We start from the raw sequence: 21,960 nt of genomic DNA on the forward strand, positions 1-21,960 counted from the left end.
TTATTCTGTCTTTTTGCCCAAAAATGTCACTATGTAGCCTCCCACGTGATTCATTTTGTCCTCCACCTCCTCCTTCTTCTCAGCTTATTTGGGTTTGCACCTGCAGGCATGTTCTGCCGTGCCGCGCTCTGCGTCATCCCCATTCAGCATGTGGTGCACTCTCAGCTACACATCAGCTTTTTAAAGATAGAATAACCTTCCTCCTTAGTCAAAATTACCATGAGAGAGTCGCCACTGCGGATAAACACTAGGGATAATCATGAAAAACAAGCTGTATTTGTGAGATTTGGTTTGAGCATTTAATCTCTCCTGTTTGCAAATTGCACCTCAGTGTGTTAGAATTGCCTCTGCTGTGTAAGAATTGCTAAAAATAGCCTAATGACTAACACCGTGCAAGGTAAACTGAAAGGACATGATGTTCTGTGCACCAAGAAATGACAGCGTGTATGTGACTCAATGATTCCGTCAAGCCTCATAAACGTCCGTTTTTACAAATAAAGGGCACACATACACGAGGAAAACGTACTTTGACATCACAAACAGGCTGACTTATAGCTATGCTGATCCAAGATCCGCCATTTTAACAGCCCGACAACAGAATCTCTAAAAGCCTCCAATCATGACAGAAAAAGTGACTGTGTTTGCTGCTCATTGCTGTTTTGAAAATAAAATATCAGGGTGTGCATACTTGCTAAAGCCATAGCGACAAAGCCATATAGCTGGGAAATAGGACAGCATTCGCTTTTATCAAACTAGGGGCTTGCAGCAATGGAGGCAGGGTGGTCAGTGGCTCATTTGGATTAGACAGAACCACCCTTCCAAAGCATGTTGACTTCAGTTAACAGTAGGAAAGGGGTGTAATGTAATTCTTGTGTTAAAATGGAAAAAAATATTACAGACCCCTGGGGACTGTTTTAAATTGTGGGAACAAAAATCCATTAACCTCTCCTTTTAGAATGATACCATTTAAATAGCAAAAGAAACTCATTCCGCTTCCTCTTTTTGTCTTCTTACCCTCTATGACTTTTCCTGTTTGTTCGGCGACCCCACCAGGGATGACTCTCGCAACATAGGAGCCAATCTCCCCTCGGCTTCCCGGGATCTCCTTGCCGCCGACCACCCGGATCCCGAGACCGTTCCCTAAGCAAGCAAACATTAAGTGACAATCATGGTCTGTCCACAAGAAGGGAGATTCTTCATGATGTCTGTATGACTTTGTACCTGACACGCTAGAGTCCCTCTGGTCTCTGGTTAGTTTGACACGAGTGTGAGGGAAGACGTAAGGGGCCAGTTTCATCTGAAAAAGACATAAATTAACATGATGTAAATCAGGGGTGTCAAACAATCCCGTACCTGCTCGAAACACGATCTTGTTATGGATTACTAACTTTGTTATTGTTTGTTACTTTGTTGCCTGTTGTTTTTGATCTCCTGTTTCTTCAGCTTTTCCACAAGCAGGAGTGCCCTGTTTGTTTGTTTTTTTTGTTTCATTTAAATTAAGTATTTCGTGACCAAGCCATGGGCCTGCATCCAAACTAATCAAAGTCCAAATAAACTAGAAGCATTATGGTCTTATGATCACATTTTTTGGTCACTGGTCATTTTGGTCATCAGCCACCACTGTTGGCCAGTCTTAGACTCTACCCTTTAGTCATCATTCATGCATCATCGTATTAATTTCTTTGGAAAATCTACTGTTAAGTAGGCATTGTGAAATGTGTGAAATATGCTCCAATATAATTCTTTAGTGAATCGGTAACTCACTTGTCTCCTGTCTGCCATGTGCCTGGCCTGTGGCTGTCCTTCTCTTGGCTTGTCAAACCAGTCGGTGTCCTCTCGTCTCAGATGGTAGGCTGGGCAAGGAAAGGTAGCCGGTAAAAAAAAAAAACTGTTAGTGAATAGGGGTTAGGCTAACTACTGGATGCTTGAGGTTAGGGTAAGTAAAGCAGAACTAAATCTTCAAATCAAGCTTTGGAAACGCTGTTTCCAATATGCATCACAAAGTCTGTTACACATCAATTCAATTGCTGTCATATTGCCCAAAATGATTATATTTTCTCCAGCTTGACATGGTCCTTGACACGGTGAAGGAAATTCACATTGATGCTTAAACATATTATTCCTCCATCAGCTTGGCATAAAGCAGGATCCTAAGGGCTTATATACTTTATGTGCTATCACCAACTAATTAATACATTTGATTCTGTCTTTCCAAGGATGTTAATGATAAGTTTTTGAAAGGTTATCAATTTGATGAAATTTTTTTTCATCTGGAGTTTTACCAAATTGTTCATTAGGTGGCAATTTTTAATGTAATTCTCGTTTAATTGGCGTATAGTGGCTAAGTCCATTTGTTTACTTGCATGACGGAAGGTTAAGAATGTTACTACAACTATGCAGGATTTTCCTCTTCTATTGATATGTTGTTTAGGTGCTATTCTCTTGAGAAACGTTCGTCTCCCTTTGCTCTGTGGCCTCTGAATTTGTCCTACTATCCTATCCTATTATCTGTGCATCTTGGCTTAAGAGCGCTTATCAGAATTAGAGGGAAACATTCTTATCAAGGATCAGTGTGCAGCAGTAATATCAACCTTGATTTTTTTTTTTTTTTAAATCAGATATCCAATCACACATCTCTGTGAGAAAAACATACATGAACATGTGTAACCAGAAAAGGAACTGATATGCTTTACGGAATCAATGTGATGTGCAGCCATTCCTCAATGATGCATACTCACTGAGTCAGTGCAGAAGATGCGCTATTGTGATGGTTCATTCCCAAAATGAATTGTAACTAAGAGTTCCACTAAATGGCATGGGACTTTCTACTACTGAGATGCGGGTCATTCCAGAATGGATCCAGTCAGTATGTTCATAACTTAAAGAGAAGCGAATCATTCAGGAGAGTAATGATATGCGACATGGAGGCGTACATTTTGTATGTTGCTACATGGGAGAATGCTGTCTCACCTTCTATATTCCAGTTTGGGCCTCCAGCTGGGATACAAAATTGTATATGTTTATATATATATTTTTTAAATATGTTTTTTTTTTGTTTGAACAAAAGCGTGCAGCAGCCTGTAAAGTCAAGGAACTAAGCTTTTATGTAGCCTACTGGGAGTGTATGTTGGCACATGCATTAAAAGCGGGAGTTAATGTATGATGCATGCTTGAAACTACAGCAACCAACTAGCCGCTACTTGTAGACACTTAAAGGAGAGTCACTATGAAAAAGACACAAGATATACTATAGGGGGAAAAGCTCATCCATCAACCAGTGTGTAAATGGGCCTTGAGAGTTGGTTAACTATGATACTCTACCGTGTGCGATACTTTCATGAAAGATTCTGGCTTCCTCTCTGTTCAACACCAGCACGGACTCACTGAGTCCTGTAATCAAGGCAGATTGACACTTATATGTGGGGTCAGCACACAAATCATCTTTTTTATCACCGACAAACAGCCTTCTAAAACAGTCCACAAGCTTCATGTTATGTGAGTGTCATACTCATTCATCAAGACAGTGTTTTGAATTTGTTGTGTGAATGTGTGTTTTGCGGCAACAGATCTGGATTTCTACCAAAAACAGCAATGAGGATAACTGAAAATATGAAACACATTGACTTTATTAGGACAGAAACTCAAATCATATACGCTGAATGCATCTCGAAAAACATGCAAGGATGCAAAATCAAATACAGATAAAGACACTTAACCTAACACAATTCGCACAATATGGCAATAGAATGAATTACTGCATACCTTTATTGAGGTACAAACATAATGTAATGGAGACTAAAAATATACAAAACAAAATGACAATGCATGCATATGAAATCACACAAGAAATATTGATAGACCTGAATTGCGCCATGGCATAAACGCAAGCTTATGCATTACAAGTGGAAGCATCAAAATGATGAAGAACTGCATGCAACATATCTAATGGAATGATTTTCAACATGACAGAGAAAAAATCTACAGTAACATGTAACTAGCAACGTTTACTGTAACTACTGATGATAGAATAAATAAGACGTAAGATCATTCAACAGTAACATGCATGACAAGCAAGTCCACACAGTTGAGTTCTTGCAACAGTCTCTGGTTCCATTTACCTTCACTGTCCGACATGGCACCTTGTAAGTCGTCCATGATGTATGTGATATCTCGATCATAGCCGCGAGTTCGAGATTCTTCCCTCATGTGTTGTTGGACCTCTGGCAGGGAATGGCTTGAGCCAAACTGGTCCCTGGAGTCGGCAGAAATTGGTGGGAGAGGTCCTGCTGATGCCCGAGCCATACCCATTGGCTGGCCTACCGGGCTCAGCGGGCTTTCCTCCTCGGAGTTCTGAGCCACGATGGGGATACGGCCCCGGCTATGGCTGATAGGCAAACTGGTGGGCTTTGTTCTGGTCACGCCAGGACCAAATGCTGCGTCCAACACTTCCACCTCAGTTTTAAGTCGTAGTGAGGAGCTGGAAAGGTCCCGTTTGATTGATAGATCCAAGCCATAGACAGAGGAGGGTCGGGAAGAAGGACGAGATGATGGTCTGGAACGGCTGCCACTTGGATAGGTACCATCATCCTGGGCAGAAGCCCTACTAGTGGACCCGAGTCCAAGAGACTGCCCCAGAGAACCAGCAAGATTAGCTCCCACTGAGGAGCCCAAATATTTTTGCTGCTCTGTTAAGTTCTTTCTCAGTCCAAACGTAATCTCATCCTGAAGAAGCCTTGCCCTGGCAGCCAGGTTTGTGACAGAGGAAGCTCCGGATCCCATGTAGCTGCCAAAGCTTGCCTCCAAATCCCGACTCTCCTGAATAGGGGAAAATTTGGTGATGGCCTTTGGGTCTATTAAAGCCTTTTTGTTCTTCATCTGTTTCTGGTAAATTACAGCAGCTGGGAGCTGTTTTGCAGCCTGCTTCTCAAGTGTGAGCCTTCCAATGCTGTATTTTTCACCTTTCGGAAAGTGTCGAAAACTGCTATCGCTGGACAGATAATGGGGAAGGCCCAAGGCTGATAAATGTTCTAGTCCTTCAGTTCCTCTACGGAACTCCTGCTTGATCTGTTGCTTAAGTAGCTTTAACTCATAGGGCTCTTCCATACTGTCTTCCTCTCCTTTACCATAACCTTGAAGTTGGGACTGGCCTAAAAAATCTGCTACCTAAAGGGGGGAAAAGGAAAAATTATAAGTGCAACAGAAAGGATAGTGGAGAAAGAGTTGACAAAGGTGATTATGAAGAAAAATGATGGGGGTGTACCTCTGTGCGCCTGACTTCAGCTGCCCTAAGTAGTCTGTCTGTCTTGGATAGCTCTTTATCAGGCAGGTTAAATCCAGAACCCAAGCTAGAGGTACCCAATCCTGTGGATCCTTTGGTGAGTTCTCCTATGTCCTCAATCAGCACATAGTTCCTGGCATGGTGGTGGTCGATGTCAGCGTAGAATGAATCCGCAGAGATGCTTGACATGGGACTAGAGGCCATGCTTCTCTCCTCTAGCCCGAGCCTCAAGTCCAAGCTACCGTATTTGCCTCCGAGATGAGCCACCCCAAAGCCGCTTTCTGAGGAGGTCGGCACAATGATTAGAGGCTGGTTACGGATGACCTCATAGTTAGTGGAGATCTTGGGCTCTAAATCAGACATGTTGGTTTGACGCTGCTTTCCTTGTTGTAAGAGCAGAGCATGCTGGTAGCTGCTTGATTGATCCTGACTGTGGGAGAGGGAAAGTGTTGAGACATGTTGGTACGGAGACACCTGTTGATGGTAAACAGACTGCGGTTCATACAGATTGTGTTGGGTATAATGGCTTGTGGTTTGAGTCTGGGGGACATATTGGCCGTAATGAGAGTAGGGACTTGTGAGTGTGTTGTACTGAGAATCAGCTTCTGTATGCGGGGGTATGAACTGATCAAACTCTGATTGGGGCGCTGTGCGTGGCCTCTCCAGGCCATCACCTCTGTCATCTCTAATGTTGCTAACCTCACTGTCTGACATGTAATCTCTTTCTTCTGCCACCCCCTGGAGATAGGCCCTCTCCCTTTTCTCTCGCTCTTTCAGCAAGACCTCCTTTCGACGATTGATACCCATCTCCAGGTACCTGCAATAATACAGTATCATCTGTCATCTTGTTGTTAATTAAGGAACATTTCTTAGAACTTTCCAAACAAGGAAAATACTATTGGTTCTCACACAATAATACCTTTCACTATGTGTGAGTTTGGAGCTGTCTCACTGAATGATCTCAAGGCAGCCTTTTAGCCCATAAGCTAGTAAGTGTGGGCATCATGCAGATGGATTAGGGAGGATGATCGCAAAAGAGGGATGAGAGCAATGGTATTAATCAAAATTATGGGTGACAACCAGAATCATGTAATGGATTGTCATACAATCTATAAAAGCCTTTTTTTTTGTTTAATCTGTCGCATCTCACCGTAGCTTTGCATCAATTTCCTTTTCCTCTTCGTCCAGTTCAGCTTGTTTCTTGCGTAGTTTTGAAGATTCCCTCTCTACCATATCAAGCTCTTTGTCAATGTCCTGCAGGATCTTGGCCCTGGCCATTGTAGTACTGCGAGCAAGCCGACGACGGGCAGAGTTGGTGCTGTAACCTGCGCGTCCCATCAGCGGGTCTTCTTCGGGAGGTGGGTCGGGGAGTGTCCGTTTGACCTTCTTACCTGTACTACAGGGGGACCCTCGACCCTAGAACACATGGACAAAGAGTGAATGAACCGATTTTTTAATCAGGATTGCTGATTGTATTCTGATATTGACTTTATAACTCACTGAATATGTGTCAGCATAGTAGACTCCCATTCTGCCTTCTGTGCTAGGACTCAGAGACTTCTGACCAGGCTTCAACCGAGGACAAGAGGAAAATCTGCTTGGGTCAGCAGTGAGCATTCTCTGTCCTCCAACTGATGTATCATGCGATAGAGGGGGCACTGATGTATAGAAACCTCTCGACCTTGCAGTGGCATCAGTTGTGAGGTGTGTGCTGTAACCCACGTCAGCAGGTGTAAGCCTTCTGTCCGATTCTGTCTGACAGCTCAGACTGCCCCCTCTTCGAGAGCTTTCAGGAGCTGAGATATGTTTGATTATTTCCACCTTGGTGTCCATCTGGACTTTAGGTCTTTTGATAGATCCAGAGTGGTCAGTCTGAACAGATATCTCAGCAACTGTCTGGACAGCAATGCTGGACACCTTTGAGCTATGTTTTCCTTCGCTACTGTGTTTTCGGGTACGTCTTCTAGACTTTGCAGGAGCATCCCATTCGTCTTGGTCCTCATCATCACTCTGAGCCGAACTATCAACGTTTCTTTTGTTCTTCTTCCGTCTTCCAACATGCTGCTTTTCGGGTGAGTCTTCATCGTCTGTCTGCACCCCACTGTCAATGATTTTTTTGCCTGTGTCCTGATTGTTTTGAAGGCGCTTCCCGATGTTATGCTGGTCCTGATTTTCCTCTAATTTTCCAATAGATGGACCTGAAGGCTCATCCTTTACAGGCCAGTACTGTCCACTGTCCCCTACTCCTGCATACTTGGCCTCAAGTAGGTTTGTTGTCGTACCTGTACTAACATAGTGCTCATTTAACTGCCGTTGGAGTTGAAGCTGGAGTTGCTGGATTTGCTGCAATTGCTCTTTCTGCTGAGTATATGTCTCCTGCTGGGCCATCATGTGCGCATGGTGTTCTTCTTCTTGTTGCATGAGAAGCTGTTGTTTTAGAGCCTGGAGCTCCTCAAGCTCTTGTTGCACCATAAGTTGCTCCTGTTCACGATAGCGCTGGATCTCCTGTCTCTCCCACTCTAACTCCTCAGCAAGACAGAGCTGTTTAAGCTTCTCTAGCTCTAGAAACTCCCTCTCCATCTGGTACTGAGCCATCTTGGTGCTGTCTAAACCAGGGAATATTGGAGACAAGGCTAACGCATCTAGAGAAGCTGCGAGTGCTTCCAATGTGGCATCTGAATACATTTCTGGATACCCTGTTATGATGTCGGCCAATGCTGTGGGTAGAAATTCCTTTGGTACCCCTGTGTCATAAGGAATAATTTGACCATGGTCAGTGGGAGGGATGAAGCCAAACTGTTGGGGCACAGCCTGATTCTGGGCTGTTGATGTGGGCACTAAGGTAGAGCTAAAGATGGAGCCAGGTTGTGTGGTAACAGCATATGTTGATGGAACAGGGGCTGAAACAGAGGAGTAAACTATTCCCTCTGAAGTTCTTAGACCACTGGTGACACCAAACACAGTGAGTGTGTCCTGAGAAGATGGAGAAGTCACTCCAGCAAAGTCTGATGTAGCTTTGCTAGTGTAGTCTAGAGCTTTACCTGCCACAACAAGACAGGAGGATATTGTTTATTATTTGAAATACACACCATGATTTTGTCTATGTAATGAAAGCCACTTAAACCGGATTCAGAACATGTCCATGCACATGCATATTTGAAGTCATTTTGGCTAACAAGATGCAAAGCCAAAATATTGTGGGAGCACACGGAGGCAAACACATGCATCTGTTTGAAAAAGAAAAAAAAACACAGTTACTGAAACAATACAATTAAAAGGGCAGCAACAAGACACAGAAATAAAAAAACGATTATGATCAACCAAATTATCATGCAGCACAAACGTTACTATACTCACCAGTCGGAAGTTTGGTGGCAGTGAGATCTATAGCTCCATCTGTAGATCCATTGAGGTAGTCATAGTCTTTGTTGGGATCATAGGGAAAGAGTCGTACCTCTCTGAGGCTGGTCTCAGGTAGTGACGGTTTTTCACCATTTACACCTGTGAGAACATACTGGCCAGCATCATCATACTGGTTGGCATCTCTGTGGACCAAACGGTTGTCAGGCTGAGTTGTGACAGGTGGTTGTGTTCGACAACTTCCTGTAAAGGGTAATTTGTATATGACATCACAGCATACACTCCTTCTACCAGCTGTGAGGTCAACTGGTGTCTCATCATCCTCAACAACAGTGGTTATTACTTCAGGGCTTGTTCCGGATAAAGCTACCATAGACCTTACTGGTCTATAGTTGGACAAATCCATGGCACCTGTTGCCTCCAAAGATAGAACGTTGTTGATATCTGTTGCAGCAGAGGTAACTGATTGTTTCCCTTCTCTGATGAGTGCTCCGTATGAAAGATTAATTGGTATGTCTTGAGCTGTGGATGGTACAGCAACAACTACAGGCTGGGCATTCACTGGTGTGTAGACAATTTGTGCTACTGGTTCGCATGGTTTGTATGTGGTGAGAGGCAAGGGTAAGGATGTAACAGGCCCCTGCAAGTCGAGAGGTTTCTCTGCTGGAGGGTTGCCAAATGAAGCAATGGTTGCCGTGCATGTGACGATTGTGATGCTGTCAGTTACTAGAGCCAGTGTAGTTGCAGGGACAACCTCGGCACTAAGATTGATTATTTTTGGCTGCACAGCTGTGATTTGACGCACAGAATCATTGGATGACGGTCGATATAACTCTGGTGGAGTCAAATCCATGCCTTGTTCAGTCATCTTCTCGCCAACCTTCATGGTGCGTAGATCCATTACATCTCCACGATAGATTATCTTTTCATTTTGCTTAGGGAGAGTTTGGTATTTTCTTTCATCTGATTTTATGGTGGCAGCTGTGTTGGGGGGAGTATGTTGTGGAAGTCTTTCATGGACAACAGACACAGTAGTTCTCTGGACCTCTGTGGTGACGACTTGGGTGACTAAGCTCGGCTGAATTTCAGCAGGCTGACCTGTAGTTGAAACTGAAGAAGAGTACTTGTGACTCAAACTAGAGACAACTTTCTCAGGTCCTCGAATCTCTTGGCTTTCAATGGACTCTTGCTGAATTTTAGTGATGGTGATGGGTGCAATGGCTCCACTGGGCGGGATGTCCTGTGCGGCAGGTATTGAGGTTCTCCTTTTATACGCCTCTGTTTTTATTATCTCTAGTGGGTGATCATATTCAGATGAATATGTTAATAGCTGTGGTGGCTCAACTGGAGGAAATGAATCTGTTCTGCTAAACCCATAATCAGGAATATCTTTTTCCGCTGGCATGTTTATTACCAAGGGCTGCTGCATGGTTAAAGACTGTCTTCTTGTGGCAGAAAAGGCCCCAGTGTTGACAACCTGGGCAGACACTTCATAATCTGTAGGAAAGGTAAATATTTCACTTGTGCTGTATGGTTGTTTTCCTATGGATGATATTGAGGTTCTTCTTTCACTTGAAGTTTGTTCAGCTGTAACGTCACGTGACATTGAATCCACTGCCTGAGATTGTATCATGGACGACAATGGCGCTTGTCTCACAGCAACCTCCATTGTTTCAATATGTGTTGGGTCTGGTTGCAATGCAATGACCTCAAGTGGAGGTGTTGAACATGGTATGGCTGTTGTTCCATAGACTTCAGGCATATAAGTAACAGGAGGCTCTTCTCGCTGCAGTATCACATTTGACTCCATTATAACAGATGCAGGAAGTAATTCAGGAGCAGGTGCAACCTCTTGATGCAATGTTGGTATATCTGGAATGGTAACGACATAATCCTTTTGTGGTTCTGTCACAGGTGGTTGAGGGGCCTTCCACCCGGCTGCAGAATAGGGTATTGGCTGAGTTGCTGCAGATAGCTGTTGACTCGTTGCGAATGGGGACCTTGGTGCTGTCTCTGTGATCATGATTCCATCAGCAGTTTCTGGTTGTGGGTGTACATTTTCCATTTCAATTTCATGTTGTAGGCGAAGACCACTAGAGTATACTGAAATTGTATTTTCCTGGGGAATTAGTACATCTGAAGCTAATCTAGGCTCTAGAAAAAGAGAGACATGTTGGGTGGGGGCCTGTTGGGTTGGCATTGTTTGTAGTTGGACCACAGGAACTTCAGCATCGGCTAAAATCTTTTGTGAAAGTGCTATGCCTTCTGAGACTATTCTTTGATGTTGAGTGATATCTAAGTCAGACAGGGATTTTGCAGAGCTTGTACTCTGCTCAACTGTTGTTGAAGTCTCTAAGATGTTTTCTTGCATTGTTGATGATGGCAAGGGCTGATAAATGGCTTGTTGTTGCTGCATTATCACAGGTATGTTTGGCTTCTTTATTGGGTCTGGTACACTATGGGCCTGAATTAATGTTTCCGTATCAGTGTATGCCACAAAATAATCTCTTTCGGACTGCATTTTAGAGACCGTCGTATTATTGGGTGACACTTGTTCTAATGGAAGAGTTGAAGCTGTGGGTATTGGGGGTGGATGCCTTACAGTGGGGACCGATGCCCTCCGTACAGTGGCCTGTGCTGAAAATGTTTGACTGGGGGTATTCTGCTCTAAAGCAGTGGTTCGAACTTCTGGCCCTTTTGTAGCTGGAATAGATCCTCGTCTTATTGGTGCCTGGACTGTAATCACTTCTGTTGGTGAACCAGGCTCGGACGGCAGAGTTATCACCACATATGTTTTCAAAGATTTGGCATACCTTGGAGATAACGGTGATTTGGGAGATGTTGCCCCTGACTTACTCTCTACAGGTCGAGTCAAACTGAGTGACAGGGCATTTGGAGGTGCTTTGGTCCTCGGCAGTGTTGCAGCTTTTGGTGCAACGACAGGAGGTGGTTTGACACTTTCTCCTGGTTTGTGGCTGAAAACCAGTCCAGCTGGAATTATTACAGGCTTAGGTGGTATTGGTGGAGGAGCCTTAGAAGAAGGACTAGCACCAGCTTTTGCAACAGAAACCTGGTATGCTGTTGCTGAAGCAGGAACTGGAGGCTTTGGATAAATATTGGGCTTTGAGAATGTCAAAGGAGGTGGTGGAGGTGTATCAGCTACAGGTATTTCAACCATTTCTGTAACATTAGTTCCCACAGCAGGTTTAGGTGGGAGTGGTGGAACTTCTGACACTGTACAGGATCGTAAAGTTGAATCTGGGGATGCACTTTCAGTCACATGGTGTGTGACTGTTTGACTGGTTGGTACCTGAGATGCCAAAGATGCTGCTGTGCTATCTTGAAGAGTTCGGGAAATCCTAGTTGTGTTTTCAACACTTGGCACTATGATCACCACATGCCCTGCTCTCGTTGGGGTCACTATCTGAGCTACAGCTACATCATCAGGTTTCATATCCTCCATTCTTGGCTGTATATCCACAATTACAGACTGCATTGGCTGGGCCGCAACTGTGACTCCTGTAGTGATAGTGGAAGCCACGATGGTGGAGACATTCTGAGCACCCTTTATCGGTAGCTGATTACCACCATGCTCAGGTAGCGAAACTGATGTTGATCGTGGTGGAGGGGGAGGTGGGACTTTCTTTTTTACGATAGTAGTTGATGGGATGGATACAGGGATCATCGATGTGGATGCTGGCTGGACTGAGTGCACAACATTTGGTTGTGCCTGGGCAGTGATTGCTGTGATTGTTGAGAGTGGCGCAGACGTTTCTGTTGGGAATTGAGATGTAGTCGAAACTAGGTCTGGCATCTGGACAATTACTGGTTCTTGGTAGGGTACTGGAACAGTTGAAGTAGGCACAAGAGCTGGAGATGGAACGGATCCTTGAAAACTACTTGTAACTCGTGATCCAGTAAATTGAGCTGCTGGTTTGGCTGTGACAGCGACAGGCTCTGATCTTGAGGTTGAGACCTCTAGCACTGACGAAGCCTCAGTGGGCATTTGGGAGGGAGATGTAACCAAGTCTGGCATTTCAACTATAACTGGAGGAGGAGTTTCCTCTGAGGCTGACTTTAAAGGTACAGGAACGGATGACTTAACTTGGACTGGTTCAGTTGTTTCCGCTTTAGATGGATCAGACACCACATCTGGAATTGTTACTATAACTGTAGTGCTTTCTCTAGAAGATTCTTCATCTTTAGCGGACATGAATGATGAACCCTCTCGAGTGGTTTGAGTCAAGAAAGAAGCTGTCGGTGTCGAAAGAGGCGTTGAGTCTGATGATTGAGGTGTTTGAGCCTGGTAGGATGAAGACGTGGCATTAGATTCCATGCTGGAATCGGGTGTGGCCGGTGAAGTTGGTGGTGACTGTGGCGATACAGGGGAAGGTGTCGTGGTCAGTTCTGGGGCTAATATTGGAGTTGGAATAGGTTTTGGTTCTGGGACTTCACAGACCAGTGATATCGGTTCCATTTCAGTTGTCTCAGACAAAGGTGGGCTTATGGATTGATCATCTTTAGTTTCGGAATCATCACTTGGGGTAATGTCGGATGAAATACCAACACCATACTCATCTGGTAGACTGTCATCCTCGTCTTCTCCTGACGAACACTGTGTAATTTTGAGGTCAGGTATGGGAAAGAGTGCTTTTCTAAGTGCAGGATCAAGCGGTACCATGGGTCGAACAAAATCTATCGAGCCAGATGTAGTGCTTGGAACAACAGTTATCTCAGATCGCTTAGGCGGTTCAGTGGGACGTGGTGGAGCTGGTCGTTTTTTCTTCTTGACTGGCGCTTCATCAGAAGGTTCACCAGTTTCAGGAGTCATGCTTTCTCCAGTGTGTGATGCGACCTCTGTGGGCATGATTACAACACAGGTCTCGAGATCTGGAGGAGACACAGATGAGACAGATTCCAATGCTGTCTGGGCCTGTTTAAACTCTTGTTCGATCATCATCAATTCTCTCTTTTTTTCCATCATCTCCTCATAAACCTCCTCTGGAGACCTAAGTTTCTTCAAAGGTTCAGGGCTGATTTCTTGTTTGATGACTTCAAAGTCAGTCATCATTATCTCAGGCTCCTCAACCAAGGATTCATAAAGATAGTCTTCGATTGACATGCCACCATAAAGCGGCTCAACACCTGGAGGGCTGTCACCTGGGATAGCTTTGGCCTTCTGGAGAATGTCCTCATATGCTTCTTCTGCACTCTTTAATGATTTAGAAATACTTTCCATCTCTTCAAATGGCCCAGATGAAATATATGGTATCACTGTTGGAGAAGGTTTGCCTCCTCTCTGTACAGCCTGCTTTGATTCTGGCTCTGATTCTATGCTCGCCCAGTACTCGGAACCAGATGTTTTGGCTTGTCTAAGATCCTCTGCAGAGGAAGTACTTTGATCGGAGGACAATTGCCCATGCACGTTGAGTTGGCTCTTTTCTTTGCGAAATTTCTCATCCTCTGAGGAGTCTTCAATAGTGGGGAGTGGTTGTGTCGCATGTCTGTGTTTACCCTTGCGAAACTGTTTGTCCCCGCTAATCCTTCTGTGACTCGGACTGCTATCACTGTCCTCCTCCAGAGATGATGCTGATGTAGGTGACGACCCTGGAGTGAAGCTAGACGCTTGAACGCTCGATGAGCCCTTTGACAGGGATTCGGTGATGCTCTCCACCTCTTCATCAGTGCTTTGTCTATGTCTGATGACTGGAATAGCTTTCTTTAAGGTCGTGCTGGGAATTGTTTCATGTGTAGTTGCCTCGCTTGTCGTTAGGGGGGATTTTGTCCATACTAGCGCACCTTCATTGTCTGTGCAGCCTTTGCTTGACAGTGATTTACGTTTTATGGAGGCATTATCAAGCTCAGCTTTCTTGATAAGTTCCTCATTGGACAATTTCCTTTCTTTCTCTTCCTCCGAGAGAGACATTTCCTCTTCGCCACCCATATCCATGATCTGACTGCGAAGGAAGTCTTCATCCTCTGCAGACGAGTCAGCGCTTTCCGTTTTGATTTCTTCGCTGATAGATGATACATCGGTCACCTTCAGTCTCCTCCTCTGAATCTCAGGGGAGGGTGAAGGGGTGAAATCACTCCCGCTGCTCTCTTCCATTGCTGGAAAACTAAGCCGCCTTTTCCCAACTCCGACAACATCCTTATCTGGCAGGATTTTCTCCTTTTCTGCGTCATTTTTAGTCACACTGCACACACCCTGCTCCATATTTGCTTCCTCTGACAAGGGTAATATCTGGGGTTGAGCATCTTCAACTTTAGATGTTGCCTTGGAAACTGGCTTGGGCACAACTTGGTTCCCAAGTTCATCATGAGATTTCTCCAATTTTATAGGCTCTTTTGCTGTATCGTCTCCCACCTAAAACACACAAACACAACATATCTATAGAAAAAAACTTTCACAAAGAACAATTCTATTAGGCCATGACAAAAACAAATGTGTTCTTATAAAACCAAGCTTTTCTTACTGTCATGGTCATGTCCTTTGTAGAATCTAACTGTGGCTTTGGGAGAAGGGCCATGTTAGTCTCGTTTTCAACTGATTTTTCCATAACTTTATGGCTGTCAGTTGGTGCCAACTGTAAGACATCTGATGGTTCTTCAGACTGCTCTTGAACCTGAACTTTCTGAGCAGATTTGACAGGCTCACTTACTTTAATTTGGTCTCCGGCACTTGGCATTTCGATAGCAATCGGCTCTAATGAGGGATGCTTTGTTTCCTCTGCAGAAACTTCTGTTGTTACTTCTGAGAGGTCAGGTTTTAATATTTGGGGAATGTCTTTCCCACTTGTCTCTGCTTTCTGTAATTCTGCGTCTCTGTCGACTGTTGCACTATTGGAAACATCTGTGCTTGGCAATGTAGGTTCAGAGACCATTATTGATTGCACAGTTTCTGCCGCAGGTTCAACTAAATGCTTTGTTTCCTCTTGAACTGGTGTATCCTTCACTGTTTTGGGTAAAAGTGAAGACTCCGCCTTTGTCAAAGCTACCACTTCTGGCGTTTCCAATTTTGTTGTTGGTCCTGTCGTTACAGTCTTGGTGGAGGTTGCCGTACTTGGCGTCTTTTGAATTACATTCGCAGGCTCGACCTTTGCAGAGCCTAGCTTGGGCTCTCCATTTTTGGCTGCAAGTATGACTTGGGTCACTTGTGGTGTCGATATAGGTGGAGGCTGAGAAATTTTCCTTGAGTCTCCCAGTTGTCCCAACATAGCCTTTTGGGTGTGGCAGTTGAGACACAGCCACTCTTTCTGTCGTAAAAAAAACATGGCATAGTGTACATCATTAAAATGCATGGTTAGTTAATTGCATCATTTAATACATATTGTACATGAGAGACGATCCTCTAGTGCGTATAAAGGCCTGGTGAGTTACCTCATGACAAAATTAAACCTGATCTTACATGAATCCAAGGCTATATTTTCCTCCACTATTGGACTACAATGACACTAAACCTCTGATTAGTGACCGCCCGCTGCTACTACTGATGGGGGTGGCAAGGGAGCTATTGATTTTCTGGCAGACTTTCCTTTGGCACAAGAGGAGATGCTCGGCTTTCAGCATCCCATACTGAGCACAGATCTTTATAACTCCTACCCGTCGTGTACACACACGTGCACGCACACGCACACACACAGCATTGACCCACTGATCTCTAAAATGCGAGCCTTTAATAAATGGCAGTCGGCAAAAGTCGAAATGGAATAAGGTGAAGCAACGTCACATATTGAACGGCTTGTTTAATACAGTTACCATTCAGGGGAAGAAAAAATATGATTAAAACAATTAACATTGACAACATTGCAAACAATACAAGAATAGGTACATAAACCCAACAAATCCCAGTTGACATTCCATTAATAAGTTAAAGCTATAAACTGCAAATCTAATTAAAATGGAGGTCCCCCTGGCGATTGCAGTAAACAGCATTGCAGATGCAACAAGATTAGAAAAGTTATGCAAATATTCAGAGCACTGCAACATTTGCTTCCAGTAGACGCAAAGCCTCAATGGACTCACTTGAGTTTGAGCAGATGTCATAAAAAATTGCTGATAGCAGCAACTTTAATTCGCTGTTGAGTCACAGTGGTCAGAACTCAGACAGTGGCTAGCAATGAACAAAGGTTGAAGACTGCCTTTAACGTCCCAGCCACATTCTACATTCACCATTGTATTTTTCTTTTATTTTGCCTTATTTGACAGGGACAATGCGGTTAATTATTATGACAAACCTGCACTTCATGAGATCCATAAAGAGTTTATAGCTAGTGCTAATTCTCAGCCATTGCAGTACAATATAAATAGTTTTATACATATAATATACGTTAATAAAAAGGCCATGCTACATAATTTAATAGAGTAAGCCAATTTTGCATTTATATGACATAATGTACAATGTTGCAGTATAATATACAAAGTACTGTACCTTAATTTAAAACCTGTCTCATCATTCTTCTATACTCCATTTATAATATAATGGTGATTTGTGGGTGTGATGAAGCATTTCAGACAAATCTTAAAAAGACAAGATAAAAATACACTGCAATAAAGGAGTCTCCTCTAACGCAAACACAAACATCTATGACTCAAGGCCATCACGGGCATTGCAGTCTGGATATTGCAGCAAGTGATGATGCCTCTTTTGTATAGCTCTAATGTATATTGAGCTCACACTGAGTACAGAACTATTTTGGTCCAAAGGTAAACAAAAACCTTTGGCTGAGTTCAATCTTTCCATCATCTTTCCTCACACACAATAGAATGATACATGTGTGTCCTACTTATCGGGACAACGGTCACTTTTTGATGGAATGGGCCTCAGCACAATGAACAATCAGAAGGATATAATGGAGAAACACGCCCCCGGCACTCACATTTTTCAAGCCTTTCAACCCTCTGTCCTTCTCCAAAAGCCGTGCTCTTTCCTGCGATAAAACAAGCTACTCTTCTTGTATACACATGTTCAAGTAGCTTTATGGAGGAAAACAGAACATCTTGGACGGTATATACAGGTCATCCAAGCAGCCCTTGTCCCCTGAGGCTTTGCACTCTCTGCAACGTGACACTTCGATACAGTAATTAAGGACATCTATTTTAAAGTTATTCACTGTTTACAAAATCTCGACTCTGTCTCTTGGAAGGCATGATATTCAACAACAAATGTTTTTGCAATGTGGGTGGAAGTCTGAGTAAAGAACAAAGAAGAACATGCAAACTCCTAGTATTGTAGCAAAAACGTGGAAGAATGAATATGGAAAGCACACCAAATGGCAACCTGCAGGGTCCACCCACACTAAAAAGGAAATTGTAGAATTACATGGCACCACTGATTCAAGCAATAGAGCAGATGGCTCGAAAGAAAGTCTCTCCTGCTGTGACGTAATGTCGAGTTTGACGTAATCTGCCTCATGTCTACTTCATTGGCATATCGCACGACTTTGCCATCTCAAATCTGTCACGGGCTTTGGCAACCGTGCCTCCGCTGGAGTCTCTGCGCTGACATCAGATCCCATTTCGCTAATGCTGTTGCACAACAGCCTTAATACAGCTGATGTGTTTCCTAGGGTCTGCTGAAGACATGAACAATGTCCTTGTATGAGTCAAATAGGCTAACAGACAAAGGAAAGATATGAAGTTTTGTTCAATTCCCACGAGTCATAAAGACACCTCAGCAACCTTCTTTCAAAATAACCCAAGGAACAAAAACATCATTTTCACCAGAGCCAATTTCAACCAGCGGCCACCGCACATTTTCATGCAGGGACACTATAATTATTCATTGTTGATGTATTTAGACAATCATCGACTGTCCTCAACTAAACTGGTAAATTGTGGAAATTAATGCCAACACATTTCTTAACGATGACTCAAGTATTGCACTTACCCCTCCTGTATGAGGCGTGGGATTAAATCCACAGAGGTTACACACGAGGCTCTTGCATTCGGTGCAAGTGTTGTAATTTGGAGCTTCCTTGGAGGCCACATGGAGTTCAACCTTACACAGCGGACAGGTGGTCATATCTGCTTTGGGGTCTCCTGACACTTCCGTGGCTTCTAATGGCTTCGTCTCAACTTTAGACTGGGCCACTGGAGCAGGTTTGCCTGGTTGAGGTGCTTGTGGTTTTTGTTCAGCCTTTGGGGACATCTTTGGAGAGACTGGGGGAGTTGTTTTGGGCTCATCTTGAACAGCGGATGTTATTAATGTGGATGCAGAGCTAAAAATAGAAGAGCCAAATCCGAACATTTTACCCGTGACACTCTCAGCGGGCTTTGCAGCAGAAGCAGGTTGCGTTTTGGGGGCACCGAATCCAAAGAATCCCCCAGACTCTTTCTTTACAGACGCAGCTGGTGGTGGTGTGGATTTTAAAGGGCTTTGATTTTTAGAAGGCTGTTGAGGTGGTTTTTCATCTGCTGGTTTTGCAGCAACAACCTTTATTCCTGGTTTTGGGGTTTGAGAAACATTTCCAGAGTCTCTCCTTGCAGACACAGCAGATGGTGTTGTGGAATTGACAGCAGTAATTTTGGATTCAGAAGGTGGTTGAGATGATTTTCCATCTGCCAGTTTTGAAGCAACTGCCTTGACTTCTGATTTTGGAGTTTCTGAATCATCTACCTGCTGTAATTTTCCAGCTTGCTGCGTCTGCTTGGCCACATCCTGGGCCTTTCCTTGGTCATCACCTGAAGAATCTTTTGACTTTGAATCCATCTTTTTTGGTGTTACAATCTGGGGAGCTGTATCCTCTCCTTGGTTGCCCTCTTTTTTGATTAACTTCTCTGGCTGGACTATATCCTTTTGCTCTGAGGCTGTGGGAGAAGGCTTGACTGGTGTGGGCAGTGGTTTCACCACAGAAGGTCCACTGGGCTCTGAAGCTCCAAGTGCCCTCTTCATCTGACAATTCAGACATAGCCATTCTTGTACCTGACAAAGAAACAACATAAAGAGGTTATTAACATGAGCTTGCAATGTTTTTTCAAGATAAGCAATCTAAAAATTCCATAAATCAGGCTTACCTCCGATACATTGGGCATTGGATTAAATCCACACTGAATGCAGACAGTCATTTTGCATTCCGTACAGTTGTTGAAGTTGGGAGCACCTTTACCATCCATGTTGAGTTGTACCTTACAGAGTGGGCATGTGGACTCAGCTGCTTTTGGAGACCCCTGAGTATCTTTTGGTACCTTGGTAGATACGGCTGTTGCTTTAGCAACTTTATCCTGTATAACGGGTGGAGTCGTTTTCACCGGTAGTTTTTCGTCCACTTTTTTCTGGAGAGTTGGTGCTTTGGTGTCTTTTGCAAGTATTGTTTTAGGAGAGGCAGGTGGTGTTGTCTTAGGGGAGGCATGTGTGGACATCTTGCGTGGGGTTGGTGGCGTCGTTTTACTTTCATCTTGAACAGCGGAGTTGATCAAACTGGACGCTGAATTCAAGAAGGATGATCCAAAACCAAACATCTTCCCAGTCACAGATTCAGCAGGTTTGGATGCAGTAGGTTGTATTTTAGGACCACCAAAACCAAAGAAGCCTCCAGATTCTTGCTTTGCAGGTTGAGCTGTTGGTGGGGGTACAGATTTGGCAGGAGATTTCAAAGCGTTTGCAGGTTGGGGTGCTGTTTTTGCTGCTTCTGGTGGTGGGGGAGCAACCTTTACAGTAGAGGTCACAGTTTCTGGAAGCTTCTTCTGTGCTGATCCAGGTTGAACTTTAGGTGTCTTTTCAAGTAAAACAGATGGAGCATCAGACTTATTGATTTCATCAGGACCACTCTTTTCAGGTACTGAAGCAGTCACAGGTGTTGACTTGTTAGTGGGTTCATCTTGGGAATCACTTTCTTTAGTTGTGACAACACTGACCATCTTTTTGTTGGATGGAATGGCTTTAGTGTCCTCCTGAGAAGCTGGTGTTACAGCATCTTTCTCCACTGAGTCAGGTGGCATTTCTTTGCTCGGTGATGGTTGGGATTTTATAAGTGGAAGCCCAAGAGGCTCAGAAGCCCCAAGGGCCCTCTGCATCTGACAGTTGAGACACAGCCATTCTTTTCCCTGTCAAAACAAAATAGATGAGTATTTTTTAACAACAAACACATTTTTTTTTAATTTAGTATAAAAAATATCACTTACTTCTGCTTTATTTGGCATAGGACTAAATCCACATTTGTTGCAGACTGTGGATTTACATCCAGTGCACGTGTTGTAATTGGGTAGATCCTCTGAGTCCATATTAAGTTCAACCTTACAAAGAGGACAATTAGGTTGTGTCGCTTTGGGAGCTGCTTGGGAGTTCTCTACTTCTGAAGGTTCTTGTGGACCTTGGTCTGCGGCCTTGACTTGTTCTGATGTCTTTTCTTCAGCTGACTTTACCTCTGTCATGGATGTTTTGCGTGGCGAGACGGCAGGGCTTGGCTTGACTGGTAGAATCTGAGATGCTGACACTTTATCTGAGATTTGTGCGGGGGCAGACATTTTACGAGAACTTGGTGGTGTCGTGCGAGGTTCCTCACGAACGGCAGAGGTTATCAAAGATGAAGCTGAACTGAAGAGCGTCGACCCAAACCCCTTCATCTTTCCGGTCACTGCCTCGGCTGTTTTTGAGACACCTTCCTGAGATTTCTTGGTATCAATCACTTTGTCTTTAATTGGTTGTACTGTTGAGGGAGCAGATGTGGGAACTACGTCTTCACCAAGGTTAGGTTCCTTGTTAGGAGTTTTGGCAAGCTCTTTATGATCATCAATTTTGCCGACTTGATCCATCAATTTTATTTCCGTTCCTTGCACTTGCATATCTGATGACTTGGTTGTTGCAAGGGAGCTAGATACAAGATGATCATCTATCTTCAGAGAAGATTGAACATCTGTCTTAACAGGAGGAGCTGGATCAGTCAGTGGTTTATCAGTAAGTGGACTTGCAGTCCGGGTCTCTTCAGCTGAAGATGCCAATGACATTTCACCTTCCTTCATAGGTGCCAAAACAGTTTTAATCTGCTTTGTTGCTACTGAGACACTGTCTTCTAACTTTTGTAAAGTTATTGGTGATGTTTCTTCTGTCTGTTTTTTGTTTGGAGCATCTGCTTTCGGAGTTGAATTTGTCTCTTTAATTTGATTGGAGGTTGGATCAGGTGATGACTCTTTCTTGGGTGATGGCTGAGGTTTCATCATTGGTGGCTCCACTGCTTCTGCTGCTGAGAGAGCTCTTTGCATTTGGCATGTCAGACACAGCCACTCTTTTTTCTATGACAAAAACAAGAATGTTTTGAATGTTAATTAAATGCCCTTTTACAATTTAAAAAAAAAGTTTTGTATCTGTACGTGACTACAATACC

General features: G+C 43.9%; 1 protein-coding gene across 6 annotated transcripts in view; it reads right to left on the bottom strand.

Moving 5' to 3' along the window:
* The window catches only part of pclob (piccolo presynaptic cytomatrix protein b), a 44,352-nt gene that overhangs the window by 12,165 nt on the left and 10,227 nt on the right, over positions 1-21,960 (bottom strand). For 2 of the 6 annotated variants that reach the window (XM_088379070.1, XM_088379068.1), the window contains exons 9-22: positions 20,762-21,868; positions 19,655-20,683; positions 18,528-19,562; positions 15,115-15,894; positions 8,636-15,005; positions 6,779-8,319; positions 6,429-6,694; positions 5,261-6,095; positions 4,119-5,163; positions 3,322-3,390; positions 2,971-2,997; positions 1,765-1,853; positions 1,222-1,297; positions 1,015-1,140 (exon numbers count right to left, since the gene is read on the bottom strand). In XM_088379070.1, coding sequence (XP_088235196.1) covers positions 1,015-1,140; positions 1,222-1,297; positions 1,765-1,853; positions 2,971-2,997; positions 3,322-3,390; positions 4,119-5,163; positions 5,261-6,095; positions 6,429-6,694; positions 6,779-8,319; positions 8,636-15,005; positions 15,115-15,894; positions 18,528-19,562; positions 19,655-20,683; positions 20,762-21,868 — 14,395 coding nt within the window. The remainder of the gene's footprint in view (positions 1-1,014; positions 1,141-1,221; positions 1,298-1,764; positions 1,854-2,970; positions 2,998-3,321; positions 3,391-4,118; positions 5,164-5,260; positions 6,096-6,428; positions 6,695-6,778; positions 8,320-8,635; positions 15,006-15,114; positions 15,895-18,527; positions 19,563-19,654; positions 20,684-20,761; positions 21,869-21,960) is intronic. The other 4 variants (XM_088379074.1, XM_088379073.1, XM_088379071.1 and 1 more) reach the window with 3 other exon arrangements.

The sequence above is a fragment of the Syngnathus floridae genome, chromosome 6 (genome assembly GCF_059516105.1).
Source record: "Syngnathus floridae isolate MCC-2025c chromosome 6, RoL_Sflo_1.0, whole genome shotgun sequence".
Lineage (NCBI taxonomy): Eukaryota > Metazoa > Chordata > Actinopteri > Syngnathiformes > Syngnathidae > Syngnathus > Syngnathus floridae.